This window comes from Crotalus tigris, unplaced genomic scaffold (genome assembly GCF_016545835.1).
Source record: "Crotalus tigris isolate CLP2741 ecotype Arizona unplaced genomic scaffold, ASM1654583v1 scf7180000017546.9332058, whole genome shotgun sequence".
Classification (NCBI taxonomy): domain Eukaryota; kingdom Metazoa; phylum Chordata; class Lepidosauria; order Squamata; family Viperidae; genus Crotalus; species Crotalus tigris.
The window spans coordinates 4,925,731-4,951,224 of record NW_024096465.1 but is presented as its reverse complement, the minus strand read 5'-3'; the positions used below and the strand labels follow the sequence as shown (position 1 = coordinate 4,951,224).

The window sequence follows — 25,494 nt, the reverse complement described above, 5'->3', positions numbered from 1 at the left end:
CTGCTGCCACTGTGTAGAATATGGTTTAAGCTGGTCCTCCTGATGTAGGGAGTCTTTTTGAAGCGTTAAGTATCTGAAAAAATAAGGGGAGATCTAAATTAGAGGACCAACCATAAAACAGGTGATTGAGAAATAATATTTAATATAAATATGCAACTTTGTAATATACTTAATTTAGCTATGTGTTATTAGAAATACTGCTTAATTAAACACAAAGTTGCTATCTAGGGGAAAAGGTAGGCAATAACAGAATTAAAGGACAGATCCTTGGAACTAAAATGATCCCAGAAACCTAAGAATCTCCTACCCCACCTTTCTTTGATACGCCTATTGGATATACATTTTAAAAAAACACCGATTATGATGGGAAAAGCGTATGTGGAAGGAAAATTGCCTAAGATACATTCATATTTATGAAAGCTGGAGTACCCAGTGTTACAGAAGGATGAACAAATTTTGCTTATGTCAAGCTGTTTTCCAAAATCCTCATTTTCCCTCTTGGAAAATAAGTGGCAATCATTTGCATATGAGAGAGACTACCTTTGACACTATAGCAAGATTTATCTACAGTCTATATAGTTCTACTTTGGGCTTTTTTTTGATCTTAGAATGTTTGAAAAAAATGGTATATATATACATACACTGAAGGACAGAAGGAATAAAGAAGTTGAAAACAAAGAGATTGGAATTAGGTCTTTATATCCAAATCATAATATATTATTTCAGCTACCTATCTGCAAATCATGAACATAAAGGTAGAAAAAGTGGTAAACCAATGTTTAAATAGAAAAAAAATCTAAAATCGCTTATATTCTCCTCTGTTCTATCATGTCAAACACTTTGTATAAAGAGAAATATCTTCAAATAGCACAAAACTGTGCCAAAAAGAAAGAGTCAAGGCAAATATAATGCTGGGAATGGCAGGAATTAAACACATATAGGAACTGGATTAAACAAGATGTCTGAGTAGTTTATTTCCTGGGGTCCTTTGAGAGAAATTATGAGAATGCAGCTATTAAAAATCCATGTACCAGATAATGTTCAAATATGTCAGTTGCAGCTGAACTACACATTCATATTCAGACCAATGTAATATAATAGGATACAATAGAAGGAGCTATATCACCAAAACTACTGTTGAAATGCCTAGCAATTATTCCCTGGGCTGCTCACAAAGCTTTCACATCAACTCAAATTCACCTCTAGTTAAGAAGGTAAGATTCATTCAAGCAGTTGTCTAGTTTTGCATCCTATTCCCACTTATAGTCAGGCTAGACAAATGTCCCAGTAGATTGTGTCCTAAGAAGAACCATCCCCTTTATATATTTCTCAGCACTTGTATTGCAGGAAGGAACTATGCTATAAAATGCAAACTGTCATATATATACATCTGACTACCTAAAATATATAGGTATTATATATAATATATATATTATATAATATATATAATATATTATATAATAATATATTTCGACTTCGTCGAAACGTCGCCAAGACACTTCCAATTTTACGTGGGAGAAAACCCGAACAACCAAAGACCTACATATATATATTATATATATATAAAATATATAAGTATTACATAAATTATATATTAATACTTTGTGCTTTCCTGACTAACTCATAAAAGGAACTACATCTTTTACAACAAAATTCATTTGTATATTTTTCAGAGATATGTAAATCCATACAATAGTTACTGAATATACACGATAAGACTTTTTAAAAAATCAATTTATTTACAACAATAAATATAATGAAAAAAATAAACATCAACTTCATAGTTTGAAGCCATTAATAACACTATAATAGCTGTTTTATATAAACTACTTATTCTTGATTACAAGGACACACACACACAAGGAATTTATATATACAGCCAAAATCTTTTTAGCTGGTGGACGGGGAAAGAGAGAAGAAAATACAAGTGATTTCTGTAGGCACTTTCTTGCATCTGATTCATCCTCCCCCCACCTCTTTGCAGAGTGGACAGATTGGAGAGGAAGGAATTTCAAGAGAATAAGCAGGCACACAATGGGGCATCCTTCCGAGGTAGGTAAAATGAGGACCCAGATTGTTGGGGGCAATTTAAATATATATATACATTGCTTACTGGTGTACACCGCTTAGAGAGTGCTTGCACTTAAAAGCGGTATATAAGTCTCATAAATAAATAAATAAATAAATATACTGGCTGTTTGCTGAATGTATTCACAACTGTCTGCAATTGTTTTCAAGGTGTATTCCTCATAATGTGCCTTACTCTCTTGTAAACCCTTGTTCTCCACTGAATATAAAATACAAAAATTAATTCTCTTCTTATTAATTATGCCAACATATGAGTGAATGTTCCAAAGGGCCAGGAGGCAAACAAAAGTGAAAGGTGTGAAACCAATAGTCTTGTTAGTTTTGAAGCCTCTATCCTAGCATTGTTGTGGAGAGAAGCATTTCAAAGAGTAGGGAAGAGGAGAAAAGGAAAGCACAGTTGTGGTTATGTGATTGACCACTTAGAAGCTCTAACTCAACTGTGATCACTAAATGATGACAGTTATATAGCCATGATTCAAAGTTTGATTTTCACTTGGCATCTGACAATGCTGTTCCAGTTAAGCTTGTGCTTCAGGATTTCCTTAAGAATCAGGAAGCCAGGATTCAATGGAGGCTGATCAACCACAAGGATCTCCTGTTCAAATGGAGCAGCCAGATGATGAGGAACAACCCCCAAGACCCAGGTCTAGACAAATCCAAATGTGAGCTGAGCAACATTCAAGGAGGCTTCTCACTAAGAAAAGGGCAAGGCATGTGTAATTGGTTGGTTATCCAGATTTAGCTCGCCCCTTTGCCTACAGTCTTTGTTGGAGACATTTGTTTGACTTTCTAGTTCTTGCTTTTTGTTCCTGGCCACTGGACCAACTGACTACCCAATTTGGCATCCTGTGACTCTTGGAATGTATTTGGTCAACCACTTTTAGGCATTTGACTCACACTGCTGACTGCTGTTATCTGTCTAAAATTCAGTAAATGTGCCAGTTTTGAATACTCTCTCTCTCTCTCTCTCTCCCTCTCCCTCCCCCCTCTCTCTGTGTGTGTGCATATCAGCAACCCTGAAACAGAACATTACCTGTACTGAACTATTACTGTTTAATAGTATGGATTATCCATACCACAATGGATAAGAATTGCCAAAGTTTAGATTATTACTTCTAAAATTTATGTGTGAATATTAGCAAAATTAAATCCAATGCAATTCGCTCATTTAAAATTAAAATATTTTTAAAACTGAAAGAAATAATGCTCTTAAAATTCCCTTTGTAGTTTTTTTAGACAATGAACATTACATATAAAAAACTTCAAACAACACTCTGTAAGCCATAATTTGCGTCTCTCGTATGGAAAAATACAGCATTAAAAATTTGATTAAACAGCAATTTCACTTCAGTTCTGGAAGATCTATAAGATATCAATCTACTTTTCAATGATAAACAGTTCAAAATTTGTAATACAAAAAGAATACAGAAAATGAAAGAAGTTTCTGGAATTTCAGTTAACTATATTTTCAAATCCTGAAAAACATGCAAAACTGACATAGTTGTTTTAGAGCAGTGGTTCTCAACCTTTTTAATGCCGCGACCCCCAACCGGTCATAAGTTGAGGACTACTCAACCGGTCGTAAGTCAAGGACTACTCAACTGGTGCAGCACTGTTTGCAGAATGGGACTTTTGGCGGGCTCAGCAGGGCAGAGACAGTCTGGACAATTCCTATTGGCTTTTGAAAGCCAATAGAATTAGACTCTATTCAAGAGAGTCTATTCTATTGGCTTTCAAAAGCCAATAGAATAAAAAGGAGTAGCACAGCTAAGGAAAAGGGGGAAAAAATGGCAGACTGTGTTGTTTGGCGACCTCCGTGAAATGATTGTTCGATCCCAAATGGGGTCCCGACCCACAGGTTGAGAACCACTGTTTTAGAGGAAGCTGATTACACAATTCCTGTTTCCTGACAATCAAGTTTCTAGCAGCAGGCTAAATTTATAGGAAATTTAGGATATTCTATGATTATCCATGCAATTACACTCATTAAACTGCCCTGCCACGTATGCCTGCCCCTTATTAAAGTACTGCTTAGAATTCATACCAATAGGAGCCACCCACCTAGAAGATTTGAGATGATTTTGCTATGTCATAGTAGATGATGGAAAAGTGCAGTGAATGTAGGAGGGGTAATAAGTTATGCTATATCATATTTTGCTATATATCTCATAAAATATGGTTATTACAAGCCAAATCAAGAAGTAAACTGAATTTCTGGCCTCAGAAAACACTTTATAACTATGTGCTTTCCAATGTGCTTTAATTCTGAAAATTAAAATAACAATCATTATGGAATAAGATTTGAAAAGTTCCTATTGCAGATCAGTAGCTCCCCAAAATGGGCTTAACTTTAAAACTCTTTTATAGACATCTGTTTTTTATTGCAGTAAGTTATCTGTTCAATGGTATCTATTATCCTACTTCATACATATCTCATTTTTAATATAATTTTTGTCCAAAGACTTTAAGGCAGGCCTCCTTTGTCCAAATTTCATGGTTTTATCTATACCATTATTTAAAGACTAATTGATATTGTAAAAAATATATCTACTGTCAGCTGTTTTATTAAATGCTGTTATTAAATTAGATGTTGAATTGCCAACCTGAATAAATACAATACAAAAATAGGATTCTTAGGAATAAAAAAGAAAAAAGTGCTAGAAATACATAAAAATATCAACCTGACAATTATTGCTTTGTTCTAATTGCTTGTTCCACTCCAAAAAAAAAAAAATAAAAATCCTAAACTCTATAGTTCTGTGTTTGTCAAGAAAAAAAATCTGTTTTTCTTTTTAACTTCTGCTACAAACCTCAAATCTGCTTATGAGTTTTATTTCTACTTTTATGTAAAATGTCTCTTATGAGCACTGTGTGAAAGTTACTTTTAATTAAAAATAAGAATCTGAAGAGGTGACTTACCAATTACATCATCCTCTGTATAATTTTCTGTGTGAACAGGAACTTCTGTAATTCAAAGATTTTTAGTCAATTATTATAACACAAGCTTACAGATGTTATTACAATCTCTTAGGAATACTAAAACATTTTTTCCCCTCAGAACTGAAACGATGCAAATATATATTTAACGTCCTTACACGGCAAAGAAGGGTAACGTTCTGCCAAAATTGGCATTATTCAAATAGGATAAAATTCCTACATAGAGAGGAAACAATCCATAGACATATTGTTGTATTTAAAAAATTATATTGGCAACTGACAAGTGTTACTATTCACACTCAAGCTGCATTTTTCTGTTCACAAACATCTTCTAGTTTAGGTAGTAATTCTGTTGATAAAAAGTAACTCAAATGTATATTGTTATAATTCTGCTCATACCATATAAATATAAAAGGAGAAAATATATTTACTTATTTTTGCACAGTTTTGGTCACATCCAGTTACTGGTGCTATTATATACAACGTACTAGTTTGAATGGACAAATATTGTACTAACCTGTCTCATGTTGTTGAGCAGCCACATGATCTTGTGTATGTTCCTCCTCGTGTACTATGAACAAGTTGAAAAAAAATTGTATTTTTAAATTATGTATACTTGCTTCTTGAAATATACTCAGTATATTAATGTTTAATATGTTTTACAGTATATGTAACCTTATTCTGAATTACCTGGAATAGATTAAACAAATTACATAGATTATAGCAAAATAAAAAATAGAGATGAATTACAAAATACAGCACAATTGCTAACCATAACACCCCAACCAAGATAGGGTCTGGTATAGTGGCACATATTTACCTTTAACATTCAAAAGATTCAATTCAGGTGGAAATGGTAATTTTAAGTGTTGCCCAAATTGCTGCTAGGCAATGGAAAATGAAATGAAATGAAGCCCACTTAACCCTTGCTGTTAAAGTGATTAATGTTCTTTGAAGAACTTCTATCCACTCAAATTTTATTCTTTTTTTTTTGCTTCTTTATACAGGTAGTCCTCAACTTACAACCATAACTGAGCCCAAAGTTTTTGTTGCTAAGAAGATAGTTAAATGAGTTTTGTCCCATTTTATGACCTTTCTTGCCACAATTGTTGAGTGATTTACTGCAATTGTTAAGTTAGTACACAGTTGTTAAGTAACTCTAGCTTTCCCATTCACTTTGCTTATCAGAAGGTTGCAAAAGGTAATCACATGTCCCCAGGATACTTCAATCATCATCCACATAGGCCAGTTGCCAAATATTCGAAGTTTGATCAGTTGACTATGGAGATTCTACAACACTCAAATGTGAAAAACAGTCGTAAGTCACTTTTTAAAGTGCTGTTGTAACATGAATGATCACTAAACAAATGGTTGTAATTCAAAGATTACTTGTTCAAATCAAAGGTTGGCTACCCAGAGCTAAATCTTTGCAATAATCTGATTTTTGGGTACTCCTGCCAAACAGTTAGAAAAAGAACACTATTTCATTTCTAATCTGCTTTCAGTAAACATTGAAATTTCTGTCTCCCACTTCATTCAAGGAGCTACAAAAGGCATATATTTGCTGTTTTTTTACTGTTTTTCTGACAACTCATAATGCCCTCTTTCCCATTCAACACAAGAATTAACTCCAAATCTATTCCGAAGGTCTTCACACATAAAAATAGGAAAATCCATGCTTATTTGCACACATTCAAACATATAAAACAGAAATAAATGTTAAGGAATATACAAATGTGATCCAAATAACTTCAATGCTTGCTAGATGAATAACCACAATTGGTAAAACTGGTCAAAATGTGAAAAACCTCAATAGCCAGTCCTTGACTTACAATCAGCCACTTAGGGGCCATCTGAAGTTATGCTGGAACCCAAAAGTTACTTACAACCTAGTTACAACACTCCCATATCTGTCCCCTGCAGTCACATGACCGCCTTTCAGGCACTTGACTGTCTGTTCACATTTACAGCTGTTTGCAGTATCCTGCAGTTACATGATCACAAGTAAACCTAGAGTTTACTTCTTGTTTTTGGCAAAAGTGCCCATAACAAACAATGGGTCTGCATTTTCTCAATGACTTAATGATAATGCTGAGTTGCTTAATGATTGCCACAAAAAAAGTAAAAAATAAAAATAAAAAAAATGTCACTGCAGGTTTTTCTGCACTGGCCCATTTTATGGAACACTAGATGATCGTCTTTCATAAGGCCCTAAAAATTGGGCTATGTTCCCCTGCCTGGGGTGCTAAATGTGTTGAGGGCCCATTTCCTGGCTGTATTGCTAACTGGCCAAATATCTTGGCTACTATGTATATTTAAATATTTTTAGTGTTTTAATTGTAATATATTTTTTGAATTGTAAGCTGGCCAAAATCATTGACTGAGATGAGTGGCTATAGAAATTGAATAAATAAATAATAAAACTGGGTCAGACACGTGACGATCTGCTTTATGACTGTCACCATTGGTGAGTGCAATGGGCAGGCTTCATTACGGTTGTAAGTCAAGGACTATGTCCACTGGTTCCAAATTATACAGTGAAGCTTTCTTGCAATACTGCATTTGTTTATTCCAAAATTGTTTGTATAAAATGCATATAAATGAACTTAACAAAATATTTACAATAATTAATAATTTCATTTCCGGTTTTTTATTTTAAATAATTCCTGGATATATACCTGACTGAATAGGTTCAGTAACAGAATCTGGAACATCTGCATTACCTAAGGAAACAACATCTCTATTAATAAATTATTATGGAAAACTCATAAGGCACAATAAAACACATTTCAACTATTTTTTTTAAGACTGTTGCTGAGGTAAACACAGTCATGTCCTTGCCACCCAAAATCGCTAATGTGATGAATAAGGCTTTTTCCATACTCTTAATGATAACATTTGCATTTACTTCCTTATTTGATATAAAACTGCGTATCTCAGGTTACAATATTTAAAACACTATAAATAACAGAATACAATACAAAAGTATATTTTTTCTTTTTATTAATATATGTAAATATATTTTACTAATATATGTAAAATATATTTAAATTTGGCTGTAATTTTCATCTCAGTTTGGTTTAAACAAGTAACAGTAGGAAAACCAGTGCCTGTCAGATTGATTATTCAGTTTAATGTTTATTCAACAATCCTTTAAAAAAAGAACATTTCATCTATTTATCTAAACGTGAAGCACTCAAATATTTCAGCATATTGAAAAATCAATTACTTCTGATAAGAGAAAGAATACTTTTTTTTATACAACAGTGTTTAATTTTGGGGACCAGGAAGGGATGGGATGGTAGTTTGTGCTATAGCTCAAATCTTCAGTTTATTCCTGTTCTATGTTCTTCCACTGGAAAGAATTACCAATATTTTCAAGCAATGTTCATTCTTCATTTTCTTTTGTGTAGCTCTATTCTATGCATACTTACTTGAAAATACAACCTATTTGATTTCATGAGGCTGGACTTCCAAAAAAGAAATAGTGACTTGGAAGAATCCTCCACTAAAAGCAGATCTGATGACTATAGAGGAATGAAGAACTGGCAAGTAGACTAGTTCTTTGTAAACCTCTTTGTACGAAGAGCACTTGAGATTGCCTACAAGTGCTCCACCAGCACAGGGGTGATTAGAACTTTGACTTTGGAAAGATGAGGGAAAAGCCATCTTGCTCAAACTAAATATTCCATATGTTCTGAGCATCATATTTACATGCACAATGCTTAATCATGGTGTCATGATGACATCTGTAACTGTGGATTCAAGGGCCTTTCTTTTAACATGTCACATTTGACATACATAAAAAGAAGGGGAATTTCAGTCAAATGATTGCAACCCTATCTAGATTTTTTATCTTTCTGAAGCAAATGTCTCTGCAAACTAGGTATCACTTGGATCTTGCTCATCAGGGATCAGAATGTATTTGACCACACATAATATTCATCAGCATCAATTTTACCTACTTTGCTCGTGTGAATCTTTGCTTTAAAATGTGGTGGGAGTAATCAGAAAATGAAAGCTAAAAATAACTATTTTCTAATAATGTATTGCCTTAAATCCTTAGAAATAAAAATGACCAATTTATACTTACGTTCATGTATTTGTTCTGGATGATCAGTGGATTTTGTAGATTTATTATAACAAAAAAAATGGAAGTTTTAGGAAAACATAGCTAACAATAAAAACATTTCTGAAAGCAACATATTTAAAAAAGTATAAAGCTATAGCTAGAAGAACTTTATAAGTAGAGTTTTCAGTTGATTATATTACTGATGTTTGAAGTATTTTATTACTTCCATTGATTCCCTTAAAATATTATATTTCTACCTGGAAGGTAGTACTGTTCAAGAGATATTATTCAGTATGTCCTTGCTTCCAATGTATTCAAAAGCAGATTTTTATATTTTTTATTTTTTATTTAACGTATTTATTTATTTATTTACAAATATTTATATGCCGCCCAATCCCAAAGGACTCAGGGCGGGGTACAAAGTTAAAAACAGTCGTAAAACAATAAAATAATCCAGTCATACCAAGAGTCCGATCATATCCCGGCCCCCTGGGGACATCAGCCCCAGGCCTGCCGGAACAGGAGAGTTTTAACGGCTTTCTTAAAGGCCGGCAGGGTGGGAGTAGTTCGAACCTCGGGGGGAAGTTGATTCCACCAGGTCGGAGCCACCACAGAAAAGGCCCTTCCCCGAGGGCCCGCCAGCCGACATTGTCTGGCCGACGGGACCTGAAGGAGGCCCAATCTATGGGACCTCACTGGGAGCTGTGCGGCAGAATGCAGTAACCTCCTATGCCATAGGGCTTTGAAGGTGATAACCAACACCTTGAATTGCATCCGGAGACCCACAGGAAGCCAGTGCAGCTCACGGAGGATAGGTGACACGTGGGCGTACCTTGGCGCGCCCACAATCGCTCTCGCGGCTGCGTTCTGAACCAACTGCAGCCTCCGAACGCCCTTCAAGGGTAGCCCCATGTAGAGCGCGTTACAGTAATCCAGTCTTGAGGTGACAAGGGCATGAGTGACTGTGAGTAAAGCCTCCCGGTCCAAATAAGGCCGCAACTGGTGCACTAGGCGAACCTGTGCAAAGGTCCCCCTGGCCACAGCCGATAGATGTTGTTCCAAATTTAGCTGTGAGTCCAGGAGGACACCCAAGTTGCGTGCCTGCACTGAGGGAGGTAAATTTGCCCCCCCCCAGGACTAAAGATGGACCATCCAGTTGGCCTTTGGGAGGCAAGACCCAGAGCCACTCGGTCTTGTCAGGGTTGAGTCTAAGCCTGTTCACCCCCATCCAGACCCTCACATCTTCCAGGCACCGGCACATCACGTCGACTGCTTCACTGAAAGGACACGGGGTGGAGAATACAATTGGGTATCATCCGCGTACTGATGATACCTCACCCCGTGTCGCCGAATGATCTCACCCAGCGGTTTCATGTAGATGTTAAAAAGGAGGGGGGACAGGACCGAGCCCTGAGGCACCCCATAATCGAGGCGCCTAGGGGTCGATCTCTGTCCACCCGCCAACACCGACTGCGACCTGTCAGAGAGGTAGGAGGAGAACCACCGCAATACGGTGCCGCCCACCCCCACCTCTCCGAGACGACGCAGAAGGATACCATGGTCGATGGTATCGAAAGCCGCTGAGAGGTCAAGAAGCACCAGGATAGAGGAATAACCCCTATCCCGGGCTCACCAGAGGTCATCGGTCAGTGCGACCAAAGCAGTCTCAGTGCTGTAGCCGGGCCTGAAACCAAATTGAAAAGGGTCCAGATAATTGGTTTCATCCAAGGATCGCAAGAGTTGAGACGCCACCACCTTCTCTACAACCTTCCCCACAAAGGGGAGGTTGGAGACGGGACAAAAGTTCTTCAAAACAGCTGGGTCCAGGGAAGGCTTCTTGAGGAGGGGCCTCACCACCGCTTCCTTTACAGGTTGCGGGAAAGACCCCCCCATCAAGGAGGCGTTGCTTATCGCCTGGAGCCAGCCTCGTGTCACCTCCCTACTGGCAGAAACCAGCCAGGAGGGGCACGGGTCCAATAAACAGGTGGCGGCATTCATTGCCCTCACGGCCTTGTCCACTTCATCAGGGGACACAGGCTCAAACTCGCTCCATATAACATGACTAAGACCAGCCCCTGGCAACTCGGCTGGTACTGTCCAGTCGGAGTCCAGGTCTCTGTGAATCTGAGCGATTTTGTCCGACATTAACCGAATAAACTCCTCAGCTCTCCCCTGCAAGGGTTCCTCCGCCTCCTCCACTTTAAGAAGGGAGCGGGTCACCCTAAACAAGGCGGCCAGGCGAGATTCTGCGGACGCAATAAATGCGGAAAAGTGAACACGCTTTGCCGTCCTTATCGCCACTAAATAAGTCCTAAGATAGGCTCTTAATAGCGATCGGTCAGATTCAGAGTTACTGGCCCTCCAACGTCGCTCTAGACATCTCTTGTGGTGCTTCATCTCCTGGAGCTCCTCAGTAAACCAAGGCGCCCTCCGGGGACCACCACCACAGAGAGGTCACAAAGGCGCAATTCGATCCAGGGCCCCGGACGCCGCCTCATTCCAGGCCGCAACCAGGGACCCGGACGAGTTGTGGACAAGGGAGTCAGGTATTTCCCCAAGCTCCTCCTGGAACCAATCTGGGTCCATTAGGCGCCTGGGGCGGAACCACCTAGTCGGCTCCATCTCCCTGCAATGGGGGAGTGATGCTCTGAAGTCCAGCCTCAATAGGAAATGATCTGTCCATGACAAGGGCGAGATCTCTATTCCCCTTAATTCCAGATCATGTCTCCATTGCCCCGAGAGAAACACAAGGTCGAGTGTGTGACCACCCCTATGAGTTGGATCCTGAATTACCTGGGTCAGGTCCATGGTTGCCATGGAAGCCATGAACTCCTGCGCCGCCTCTGAGCGATCGCCGAGTGATGGCAGGTTAAAGTCCCCCAGTACTATAAGTCTGGGGAACTCCACCGCCAACCCGGCTACTGACTCCAGCAACGCAGGCAGGGCTGTTGCAACGCAGCTGGGAGGTAGGTACGTCAGCAGCAAGCCCAACTGAACCCGTGAACCCAACTTCAATAGGAGGGACTCACACCCAACAACCTCCGGGGCAGGAATCCCACGAGGGCTCAAGGACTTCCGAGCGATGACTGCCACTCCCCCACCCCTGCCCTGATGTCGAGGCTGATGAAGCACCACAAACCCGTCCAGGCACATCTCCGAGAGGGAAACACCCCCCTCAGGGCCCAGCCAGGTTTCGGTTATACATGCCAGGTCCGCCCCGCTGTCCAATATTAAATCACGGACAAGGGACATTGCTGACAATGGACCTGGCATTAAGCAACAGCAGCCCTGTATTCCCCTGTCACCAGTACTACAGGATGAGCCTTTTGAGGGCCGGAACAAGGAATCGCTCTAACATAGTGAGTCCTCGTTCCCCAAAGATGGCCTGTCCCTCGGTTCCCGCCATATCTGCCCATCCCAGTCATGACCGGGATGCTCCGACCTTCTCCCCTCCCCGGAATACCCCCACCCTCACCAGCCTTCTCCCTTCCTGACCGGACTCGCTTTCCATACAAACCAAGCCCAAGGGTAAGTCCTGCCCCCCCACTTTTGCTATTACACTCAGCAGAGGGGGTACCAGGCTCCACCCCCGACTCCACCATTCTCATATCCCAAACACTCAATACACATTCACACTCAATTTATATACATAAAAAGTAAAAATTTTCGCATTCATACGCCCTAAATACAATAATAAATTTATATATAACAGGGCCACCATTCATCTACATGCATACTCACACCCACAACAAACATTCTCTAAAAAATAGTATTGCCCCTCTGTGTCCCAGGCTGGTCCAATGTGGCCGGCTAGATGATCATTAGGTACTTGTCTTGGGGCAGACCGTACTTGGCCTTATGCTCCTCAAAGAGCTGGGTCAACTTCTCCAAGTTGTTACTGGCCGTCGCTGCAACGGCGGCAATTGCTGCCAAGGCAACGGGCGAAGTCACTTTATGCATTCGCATAAAAATCCTTAATTAATGGATGTTTCCTATATTTTCTACTCTATAGAGGATATAGAAAACACACATATGTAGTCATCCTAGAATATTAAATAAGTAAGAATATGTACAATTTCCTGTGCTTTTTAGCAGGAGTTGAAAGTAAGCATTGTAGCTGTTGCTAAATAGGGTACCTGCAATCCAGCAATAAATAATCCCATATTCCTTGTTCTAATTATAGTATTATTTTTTCACTTTGCCTATGTTTATATAAGTGTCCAGTTAAATGTTCTGAATCTGAAATAACAGTGCCATTACTATCTATTTGAAAACAAAGTATAGACACAGAATTCACAGATGAAGAAAATATTTTGTGTCCCATAAATACAGACTGCAGTTAGAAAACAAATGGATTCAGAAGGCCACAAGGCAACAGCTTTGTACTAAAAATATTATTTTTCATTAAAAAGAAGGGAAGTGTGAAATTGTTCTATGCCGTAAATTTACAAATAAAATGTAAATCAATTATTAGAATTATAGCAACATAACATTTCCTATCATTGACTAAAATGTTGATAGCATTTGGATTTTCTTGTAATTGAAAACAGTTTTTTTTTTAAAAAAAACCTTTTTTCTTCTATGAAAGTAAAATCACACATAAGAGAGTACTTATACTTATTTCTGAAAACTGCAGAGGAATGTACTAAATATATTTCTTGGCCAATTTACATCCAAACATTGAGTAGAGTAGATATAGATACTGTAAATATTTAATGCACAGTAAGTAAATAGGAATCTACGTACCAGAATGTTCAGTGAAGTCTTCTCTCTCTAATTCTAAAAAAAGATTGCACATCTTAATATTAAACATGGGAAGTTGCTATGAATTAAAATCTTCTGTTATTATGGACCAAGTAGATCATATATTAAACACATATCATTTGTCTTAGTTACAATAATATTAATAATTATTATAATAAAAATAAAAGTATATAAAATAATAATTAATCATTAAACATTGTTTACAAGAATATGTTAAGTCATGCATTAAAAGCAAAGTGTCTGATCTATGGAATCTGCAATAAAAATGGTAACTGCCATTTCCTTGTGTCTTTTCAACATACTTCATAACACATTGAGAAAAAGTGGAAGGATACCAATACCTTTGGCCACAATATTGTTTCTAGTTGGTTTGGCATGGCAATTTATTTGCACTGACATATTAGGTTTTGCAAAGTTGACGAGCCAGCTCTTTCCTACCCACTCAGTGCTCTATCATTGTTTTTCTACATCAGTCTCATGTGTTCAGCAAACAAAACAGATCTCCATCAGCAGAAGATACTAATCAGCTGGAAAAATCTATGTAAACATCACATAACCACAGGATTTATATAGATTCAAATAGGGCAAAACTTTGCAAACCCATAAGTAAGCTAGCACTCCCTGAAAGAGACTTAAAATATGGCATTATTTGTTTGATATGACAGATGAATGAAGGAAAACAATGCCATGCTAATAATCACTACTGAAATCCTATTAGAAAACAATGAAAACACATACCAACTTCTTCTACATGGTCAGGCTGTTCCGTACTTTCTGGACCAGATTCTGTAAATGAACACAATATTAAGATCTGTAAAAAAACATGGAAAGTATATCCTTTCAGGGATAGTTATGACAGAAAATGGAAATCATGACCTCCTTAAGTATCATACTGACTCCTAAATGGCTGAAAGCCACTGTTCTTTCACAGATGTGTTCCTCACTTGTACTTGCTATCTAGAAAGTGTGATACAGTATTGACTGCAATTACTATTGTCTTTTGTTTAAATATGTAAGACCATTTTCTCCCCAACTGCTAGTTACTATTCCACATAATTATACATAGTTTCACATTACTAATTCTATTTGATTCATAAAACTGGAAATGAAAAGACTCTCTAGCTTAAAAGACTGAGTGCATAGGCTTTCTTTCCTGCTCAGTCACATTCTTCAAAGAAGACAGAAATAATTGCAGTTTTATAAAATCATGAAGTAACTTTTGGCTCCCCCAAAAATGAATTTGTCAAGAAAAATTAACTCTACTTCTTCAGGCTTAAAACTACTGACAATTAGCAAGGAACATACTTGGAAACATTTATTTCCAAATATTGTGTGTGTGTGTGTGTGTGTGTGTGTGTGTAATTTTATTCTCCCCTTAAGATGGAACTAAGCAAATTAAAGGTGCGTGCAACTGAAGGGAGTTTCTTCTAAATTCAGAAAGAAATCTTAGTTCCAGTTTCTAGGTAGAAGAAGTAGATATAACCCTTTTCTGTCAACATTATTTTGTGTGACCAAAAACAAGCAAGATACTTATTACTCTTGATCATTCAAATAGAAAAGGCAGGTTTTACAACTAAATGATAGTAAACACTTTTTATTAACCAATCTATTACGTACTTTTAACAATTTACTTTTACAAATCATTAAATATATTGCCTTTAGATGAATATAAATCAGACATACCTGGGATTTCTGGCTCGTTTATGCCTTCTTCCACATGAGAATAGTCGTTTAAATCTGAAAATTAGGAATGCCATATTATATTACAAAAGCCATTAATATACCACCAGGCAGGAGATGCTTAATATTGCTGCCACAAATCTCAAGCCAAAAGTAAAAAAAAAAAATCAGAGAAATCAGGTAACAGAAATCTGTATTCAACCCAGAGAAAATCTGCAAATATTCGACTAGTGCTCACAGTAACAAGTTCCCATGTGTGAGATTCAAGCACTGACAATTTTTGTATAGATAGCTGAAACATGTATGCCTTTTCCTAGTGTTCTCAATCAGCACTTTTACTTAAAATAATATAAAGTAAGTTTATTTTAAGTTGTAATTGAATTGTTGAAACTCTTATCAAAACTAGATTCAAGAGTCCTTGGTCCTTTAGATTCACTTTTTCTCTATATAAAAATTTCACTGAAAGTGCTGAATATAATTTGCAGTTCCTGCATATTCAGTACTTAGTCACTTTGTGGCACAAGAAAGTTATCTATCTATCTATCTATCTATCTATCTATCTATCTATCTATCTATCTATCTATCTATCTATCTATCTATCTATCTATCTATCTATCACATTTATACAGCAATCCATCATATCTAACTCTTATATCAAATTATGAAAGACATTAGATACCATCAGTTTCATATTCTTCTTGATCTCTAGGTTGGTAGTTACTTGCAGGTTTTGAAAGTAAAATGTTTCTTTTTAAATATGTACAAAGATTACAGAAAATTCTGCAAAATCTCAAATTTACTAAATTAAATTAATTTACCAAGTTACAAGCACAGAGGCCCATTCTATATGATACACTGGTATTAGAATTCAAGGATTGAAAGACTCAAGAATGAGTCTCAGAACTATGCAAGTTTTCTTACAATCCTTTTTTTTCTTGCACTTGAATACTCCTATGCCTTTAGGTGTAAAATCAATTCAAGCATGAATCTAAACGTAAAATCAATTCAAGCAAAGGCACTCCTAAATAAATACCATTTATTTACAAGTAGAAACATTATTTAAAATAACACATTTCCTGCCAATGTCTCTACAAAGGTGAGTAGTGGAGGGTGCAAGCACGGGAAGACCCCAGGTGGTGCCTTCCCTCAGCCCGGGAGCCTTTCTCCATCAGGGTCTCCCTATCACTATCCAGTTGGGGAGTCTCTGGCTGAGAGCTCAGGGTTGGGTGTGTCCCCCAAACCCAGCCGGCCCCCAGCAACCTTTGAGTTCCATTTTTACTGGTCTCATCTATCAGAACCATGACATTATGTATATATGTATGTAAAAAGGATATATATAAATAAATAAATAAAAGTCTGGAAAAAGATATATAAAAGCATATATATTATATGTTGCCTTAATACATATATAGATACATGCACACACACACACACACACACATGTGTACATGTAAATTATCATATAAAATACAATAGCATTAGACAGCATCACAAAGGTCTAAGTGAACGACTATAACAAACATTGAGCTAAATGCACATTAAACATTAAAACCCTCAATGCCTCCCTGAATTGGTTCAGAAAATTAAATGCTACATAAATATCTGAGAAATATATTTATTTTTCTTTACAACTGAGATACCTTCTTGGGTAGAACTTGATTTCTCTGATATTTCAGGTATTTTATCTTCTATTTCTTCATCATAACTCTGTTCTGTTGTGGGTTCTACAGATACTTCATTATTGTCTTCTTTTTCTTCTTCCTCCTGAAAATCTGTTTTTTCATGATCTTTTTCTTAAAAAAATTGAAAAAAAAAGAAACTTTGAATTTCAGTAAATAGCCTTAATTTCATTAAATCAAACATCCATTTAAAAGAGTAACAGAAATTGCACATTTCCTTTTAAAAAAGCGTAAACAGTGGTACTTAAGTTTGTGAACTCTTTATAATGTTCAGTATTTCAATATAATTTTCAATATTTCTAATATTTCAGGATAAATACGACTTAAATGTAGTCTGTTCTCCACACAAATCTTTAAACTAGTATGTACGTTTTTCTATATATCTTTCTTTAAACAGTGCTTGGCTATAAAATTAAAGGGTATTAAAAATTAAAATTAAAAAAGGATAATGTTGGCTTCTTAGTGATCATTCATTCATTCATTCACTCACTCACTCACTCACATAGGGTAAGTTCATTACATAATAACAGAATAACGGAAGTTGGAAGGGATCTTCGTGGTTTCTAGTACAATCCCCTGCTCAGGCAGGACACCCTATGACTAATGCAGACAAACAGCTGTGCTATCTCTTCTTAAAAATCTCCAATGATGGACCACCCACAACTTATGGAGGCAAGCCGCTCCACTGATTAATTGTTCTTGCTGTCAGGGAATTTCTCCTTAGTTCTATGTTGATTCTCTTCTTGACTAGTTTTCATCCATAGCTTCTTGTTCTGCCTTTTCTGTTTTGGAAAAGTTGATCTTCTCTTCTTTGTGGCAGTTCCTTAGATATTGAAATATTGCTATCATGTCCCTCCTAGTCCTTGTCATTAAACTAAACATACCCAATTCCTCAACCATTCTTCATATGTTTTAGCTTTCACTCCCCTAATCATCTTTGTTGCTTTTGCTGCACTCTTTCTAGAGCCACAAAAAAAAAAAAAATTATATTGTGGTGACCAAAATTGGATGCAATAGCTCAAGTGTGGTCTTACCAAGGCTTTATAAACTGGTACTAACTGTTCATGCTTCTTTTCCAGCCCGCAGGTGCTTTGAAGAATAGACTGCCTCCCCCTTAAATATTGGAAAACTGCTAGATATACCCAGTTCTTGAAACTGTTCATTGTACAGTTTAGCCTCCAACCCCCAATCATCTTTGTTATTCTTCTCTGCACACTTTGTAGAGTCTCAACATCTTTTTTGTAGCATGATGAACAAAACTGGAGACAGTAGTCTAAGAGTGGCATTACCAAAGCTGAATAAAGAATACTAAGACTTCATGTGATCTTGATTCTATCCCTCTAGCCTAGAACTGCACTGGGTATTTGGCAGCTGCAACACATTGCTGGCTCATACTTAAATGATTGTCCACTAGGACTCCTAGATTCCTCTCTGAGAGTTACTGCTGTTGAGGTAGATACCAACTATTCTACTCCTGTGCATTTCCTTTTTCTTGTCTAAATTTAAAACCTTACTTTTCTCACCAGTGAACACATTTTGTTGGATAGGACCCAATGTTCAAGTCTGTAAAGATCCTTCTGGAACTTAACCCTATCTTCTAAAGTGTTGGCTATTCCCCCCTAGCTTGGTGTCATCTGCCAATTTGAAGAGTTCCCCTTCTATCATTTATGAAGATGTTGAAGAGTACTGAGCCTAAGATAAAACCTTGGGGTGCACCACTGCTTGCTTCTCCATGTAGATTTAATTTTATTGAGGACTACCTGTTGAGTGCAGTTATCAGCGAGTTACATACCTATTTGGTAGTAATGCACTCTATCTCACATTTTGCTATATTATCAAAAAGTAGGTTGTGGTCTACTTTGTTTAATGCCAAGTATGAATAGACTATGCAATAAACATTTATCATGGGAAAATTCTTTATGCTGTGCAAAAACAGGTGGAGTAGTATAACAGCTAGTACAACATTTTTCCACCTCAGATAGAAATAATTGTCAAAGCAACAGAGGAATAAGCAGTAAGGTATGCTGTAAACTACGTATCTTACATAGATCAAAGTAATGGCAAACATTTTTTTCTAAAAAAAAAAAAAAGGAAGAATCCATACATTTGAAAAAAAGGAATCTAGGGTACATTCATACCAAGTTGTGACTCAAGAACTTCATGTAGTATGGCCTCAATTTCATCTTCAGGTTCTGCTTTAACATGTATGTGTTCTGCATAAGTTTAGAAAATATATCAACAATTACTGAAAAGAATGAATAGAACTTGAAATAACAGAAAACAGAAAATAAATACCTAGAGAAAAAATGTTTTACCCTTAAAATAGTTTGTAACTGTCAGTCTTTCTCAACTACATATAACCTACGTTTTACACTGGCATTTCAGGTGTTCCCTTTCCAGTTTATTCTACTATTTTTAAAGTTTTTCTTACAACTTTTGCAAAATACTTAAAGCTTTTTCAATGATCTGCACAAAATTAACAACTGACACATATGAAATATCTGAGTTCAAAACAGCCCCACAACTTGCTGTTTGGATTTCTCTACAACTATTTACATCTGCTTCAACTTTTTTCAGAGCCTGGAATAAGTTAAAGCATGATTAAATGTGATATCATTTTCAATTTTTAAAAAATGCAAAACACCTACATTTTTAAAAAATTTGAAAATATCACATGTAATGTTATCCAACAAATATTTTCTTTTTATTGTTCTTCTGATACAATTAATTTTGTATTCAATACTATTAATCTAAGATTGTAACATACATTTTGATTCATTCAAGCATTTGGCTATCAATTCATATATTTTGCAAATGTGTATATTAAATAGAAATAATAATAAAAAACTTCAGGTGAAGAAAAGTGAGTAAATTGGATAAGGCAACTTATATCAATCTATCCATTTTATAGTGTAAGCAGTTTTGCTATATATAGGGCTCAAGATGGAATTTGTTACCTAATGTAAAAATATACTATTGAAATTTTCATTTTAATATATTTCTAAGTTGTATTTTCACATATCTAAGGATAAGCAAGCATAGCCTACAATTAAAATGCTTAATTATAGCTTATCTTTGATAAGACAAAGGTTTAAGGGAACTTTAAGATCTGTGAACAGACTCCAGGATTAAAATAATGTATCAGTATGGAGCCAAAGGTAAAAATAGAACTTATGTTTCCAACAAATTATTGCATCCCATGAACATTATACTAATATGGTTATGTGACGTTATATAGATTACTATATGTTTACATGGGAGATTTTTTGAAAATTATTTAGCAATTCCAACAACTGCAAAATCAGTCACATCTCTTCCTTGTGATTTACAATGGTTGCCAGTTTATTTCAAAGCCCACTTTAGCTGTTGCTTTATAAAGCTCTAAATGGCTTTAGTCCAAGCGTTTGCTAGAATGCCATTCCTAGTGTCTACAGCCTGGACATTAAAAGCTTTGGAAAGTGACTTGCCTTTTAGCTCCACCAGTGAGCAAGGCCTAAGAGTGATTATCCAAGCCAGAACCTTCACAGTTGTATATTCTTACTATGCAATTTGCAGCTTTTGGAAATGATTCTAGCATTTTCATCTTTGCAATTTCATCAATTAGTCAAAATTTCTACATTCAACCTGGCTTTTTAATTTCACTCTCTTCATGTAATATATCTGAAACATACCCAGTATAACAGCAAATTTTAAATTGGCTGTCTCCTCAATGGTGGTCCTTTGTATAAGTTTCTACAGCATGTACTTAACATACAAATGCCTCCAAATTTGGGGATCCTACAATGTGGAGATATACTTAAAAATATTTCAGTTTCCATACCCCAAAAATCTACAAATATTTGCTATAAAGCTCAAATTATTTATTTTTTTCAATCGCATGTATATTTCTTGCTCTCATGGGAAATACACAATTGCATGGTAACATTAAATGCACAAAAATTTAGATTTATAAAAATTCATATGTACAGAAAACTAAATAGATCACATATGAAGATATAAACTTTACAATTCTTTACCCCTAAAGGTCGTTAAAGCTACTTCCCATATGGTTTTTATAAGATTATTTTAAATGAGAATTGCATTTCACTAGGTTTTCAACTTTAGCTAAGTTTTAATAGTATCCAGCTTTGGGAAAGATTATTACTCAATTATTCATTATTTTGATTTCTATTGTTGCTTTTATAATTTTAACCTATTACAACATGCTAGAGTTTTAATAACTGAATGGGCATGAAAACAAGTAAAAATCTTTATTTGTATTATGAATTATATTAATAAAAATATATTTATATTTTATAGATATGTGTTAATTATTTCACACTTCAAGTAATGTGTTTAGTAGCACTTAATATTTTTGGTTTAAAATGGTTGTATTAAAAATACTGCTTCTAACTGGATAATTGTCACATATATTGTAAGTTAAAATAAATGAAATCAATATTCAGATAATGTGTCCTTAAGTAGAAATTATGTGAAAATACTCAAGGATTTACAATTTGTACATTCAATTGTAAAATAATGTATATGAATATTTTATCAATATATTGAATATATTCAAGGATGATATATAAATTGCTGAAAGATATTAAGTACATGGAAATTTTAAAAAGTTATTTAAGTTTTAAAACCACATCTATACATGAAGTTCCCAATTTATTTTTTATGCAATATTCAGGCCTGATACAATGTTTTGCTATACATCTATATATTACTAAATTTAACTAGGATGTTTTATTAATATTTCAAAGTATCTATTTAAAAACTCTTTATCATTTCATGTATGAGCCGAGGTGGCGCAGCAGTTAGAGTGCAGTACTGCAGGCCACTTTAGCTGACTGTGTTCAGCAGGTCAGCGGTTCAAATCTCACCGGCTCAAGGTTGACTCAGCCTTCCATCCTTCCGAGGTAGGTAAAATGAGGACCCAGATTGTTGGGGGCAATGTAATATATATATATGTATATACATATACATATATACATACATACATACATACATTGCTTACTGGTGTACACCGCTTAGAGAGTGCTTGCACTTAAAGCGGTATATAAGTTTCATAAATAAATAAATAAATAAATAAATAACTATTAAATAGTTATTCATCCTAGCCAATTTCCTCTAACAGTAGCTTCTATGTTGCATCTGGAATAGGTATTACATTTGATTTGCAATTTTCTATGAAATATTGATTTTGAAATCGTTTCTGAAGAAATATATAGATGATTATATCTACCAGGAAAAAAGATTCTTCATTGCTTTTATTTAAAAGAAAAACAAAGAGCATGTTAAATAGAAATGAACTATAATGCTGTAAGGTCTGAAAAAACTCATAGGAAGCACAGAATAAATTTTGTAATTGTAGATCTCATGTTCTGAAGGTTTTGTATTACTAAGGGCTTACCACCAAGCCAGACCACCTTGCCCCCAATAATCCCATACAGATGCTGACCTGGAACGTGGCTGGTTGGAAAGGGAAGGCTGACAGTGGACTAATGAACCTCCTCTCTAGATTTAATGTACTGTATTTTCCGGGATATTAGATGACCTGCTGTATAAGACGACCCCCGACTTCGGAGCCAATTTGCATGCCTAGAAAGTAGTCTTATATGCCAGAAACTACCGTAATTTCTGGCGTATAAGACAAGTCGATGTGTAAGACGACCCCTGACTTCGGAGCCAATTTGCATGCTTTAGAAAGTCATCTTATACGCTGGAAAATACGGTAATAGCCTTTCAGGAAACCTGGTTAATCGAAGTGGAAGAACCAGTACAACTGCCAGGCTTCCAGGGATGGATTTTCCCAGCTCAAAAAATAAAAAACAAAGGGTGGGTTATGCATTCTCATAAAGCAAGAATTGCAATAGCAGGGGGAGAAACTATACAACAAATACAAGTATTCATATTTTCCAGCTGTTAAATTTGGATATAAAGAGTTCGAGTTAATACTGGTAAATGTGTATATCCCTCCAAACACATCACAGTATTATAACTCTGAATTTAATATGGTAAACAGAGAAGTACTATGGAGTAAACTGACAGCTCTTAAAATAGAACCTAGACTACTGGCTTTGATTAAAACTCTTTACATAAGTACCTGTTTGAGGGTACGGCGTGGGGTTAATGGGGCTCTAACAGAATTCACACAAATAAAGGGGTAAGGCAAGGGTGTATCCTGGTCTGTTATTATTTAGTTTATATATCAGTGATTTACCAGGGTTAATGAAGGATCCCATGGTACATATGCCAATGATACTAAATACATGTAACAGCTTGCTCTATGCTGATGATAATCCCACAAGTAGGATTATGTAAGCTATTAAGAAGATTCAGCTCTTATTGCCAGGGTAACTCCCTAACCATTAGTAAATCTAAATAAAAAATCATGGTGTTTGGAAAACATCAACAGATGGCAGTGAACCAATTGAACAGATTAACACCTTTGTATATTTAGGCATAACTTTTTCCAAGACTGGATCTTGGGCCTGCCATCATCAACGGAATACACTTAGAGCAAAAGCTCATTTGAATTTACTGCTTAAACTAAAGAATCGTGGTTACCCGGGGTCCCTAGCCCCATTAATTAAAGTATATAAAGCTAAGTTTATCCCTATGCTCTTGTATAGAGCAGAAGTTTGGGGTCTATACTCAACCACAGTCCTAGAACAAATACAGTCCCAGCATTTGAGATGTATTTTGGGTGTAGATCTAAGAACATCTTCTTCAGCAGTTAGAGCTGAATTGGGAATTCATACAATTCATGCATTATCTAAAATTAGAGCATATAATTACTGGCATAAAGTCAGTGAAATGGAGACTGATAGACTCCCCAAGTTATGTCTACTATAGCAAATAAAATTACAATCACAAATCTCCTGGATCACCAAACTAACAAATTTTGTAAGAAGTTGTGGCCTTACTTATGTGGTCTTGCATAACAGGAGTAGGAGTACGATTAAAAAAAAAGAGCTGCCCAAATAATTAAGGATATAGAAACAAAAAATGGCATGCTATCCTTAATAAGATGGGTAACTTGAAATGTCTGAGCAAATACAAACATACTTTTCAAATAGACAGCTATTTGAAGTTACAACTGGCAAAACATCTAAGGCAGATATTTACGCGAGCGAGATTCGAACAGGTCAACACAATGGTTAGATAAGGAAGATTCCATTCCATATCCTACAATGAATTTCTTCTGCATTTGTGGAAGGCCAGAGGTAGAAGACCTGGCTCATATCCTATTTGATTGTTGCCTGTATAAGAGGGTGAGAGACAGGTACCTCGGTCTATATACCAAATGAATGACCCATTGGGATCCCTGTATCAAAACAACTTATGTCCAGCCAGAATCTGAAAATAACATTTAACACAGCACAGTACTTAAGCAAAATGGTTCAGTTGAGATCTGCATAAGTGGGACTTATTGGAGTAGATTGAGGAGTGACACCAAAATATAATTTTATCATATTTTATCTATATTTTAAATTATTGTATTTTATTCCAATTTCATTTTATTTTATTCCCATTTCATTTTAAATTATATTTTATCTAATTCCATTTTAAATTGCTTTTATCAAATTGTAGTAATTTATTTCTGGAACTTTGCACTTTGATATGGCCCAAAGGCTAATAAATAAATTATTAAATAAAAATAAGGGCTTACCTGTTTTCACATATGGCTTTTCTTCAGGTTGGATAACCTCTTCAGCACTTCCTGGCATTGACTGTTCTGGGACAGATTTTTCCTTAAGTCCTGCATTGTTTAGTTATAAAGTTAACTTTAATCTCTGCATCAAGATTTTGATCCAATTAGGCATCATTCATTATTAGCTAACCACCCAGGGTCAATCAGTGAGATGGGAGTTATAGACATTTAATTAATTAATTAAGATGGGGAAATTAAACCTAGTGGGAAATACTTACCACCTCCAGAAAGTCATGTCATCTTCAATTTAAGTTTTAAACATACTGTACATTTAAAACTTTTAATAGCAACTATTTAAAAGGAATTGCTCTCTATATGCATTCATTGGCTTTATTCCCAACTTCTTTGAGCATTTTGTATATCATATTCCCAAACTTATTTCTAATACAGATGGCTAGAATACAATGGAAGACATTAAAAGACCACTGTATCATGGAAATCTCTTTAAAATTATATCTGTATGTGTGCATGATTTTGTGAGATCAAATATCAACCTGCAGTACAATCTTGAATTTGTTACTCTCAACATTTTCCAGCTTTGTCCTTCTTATTCACTGATGAACAAAGTACAA

The 25,494-nt window shown here is 36.0% G+C and overlaps 1 protein-coding gene across 3 annotated transcripts in view; it reads right to left on the bottom strand.

Annotated features, from left to right (window-relative positions):
• ASPH (aspartate beta-hydroxylase) overlaps positions 1–25,494 on the bottom strand; it is a 101,904-nt gene that overhangs the window by 39,067 nt on the left and 37,343 nt on the right. For all 3 annotated transcript variants that reach the window (XM_039335720.1, XM_039335733.1, XM_039335724.1), the window contains 10 exons: positions 24,881–24,970; positions 19,359–19,433; positions 17,182–17,334; positions 15,545–15,598; positions 14,600–14,647; positions 13,844–13,876; positions 9,119–9,133; positions 7,704–7,748; positions 5,543–5,596; positions 5,008–5,052 (listed from right to left, as the gene is read on the bottom strand). In XM_039335720.1, coding sequence (XP_039191654.1) covers positions 5,008–5,052; positions 5,543–5,596; positions 7,704–7,748; positions 9,119–9,133; positions 13,844–13,876; positions 14,600–14,647; positions 15,545–15,598; positions 17,182–17,334; positions 19,359–19,433; positions 24,881–24,970 — 612 coding nt within the window. The remainder of the gene's footprint in view (positions 1–5,007; positions 5,053–5,542; positions 5,597–7,703; positions 7,749–9,118; positions 9,134–13,843; positions 13,877–14,599; positions 14,648–15,544; positions 15,599–17,181; positions 17,335–19,358; positions 19,434–24,880; positions 24,971–25,494) is intronic.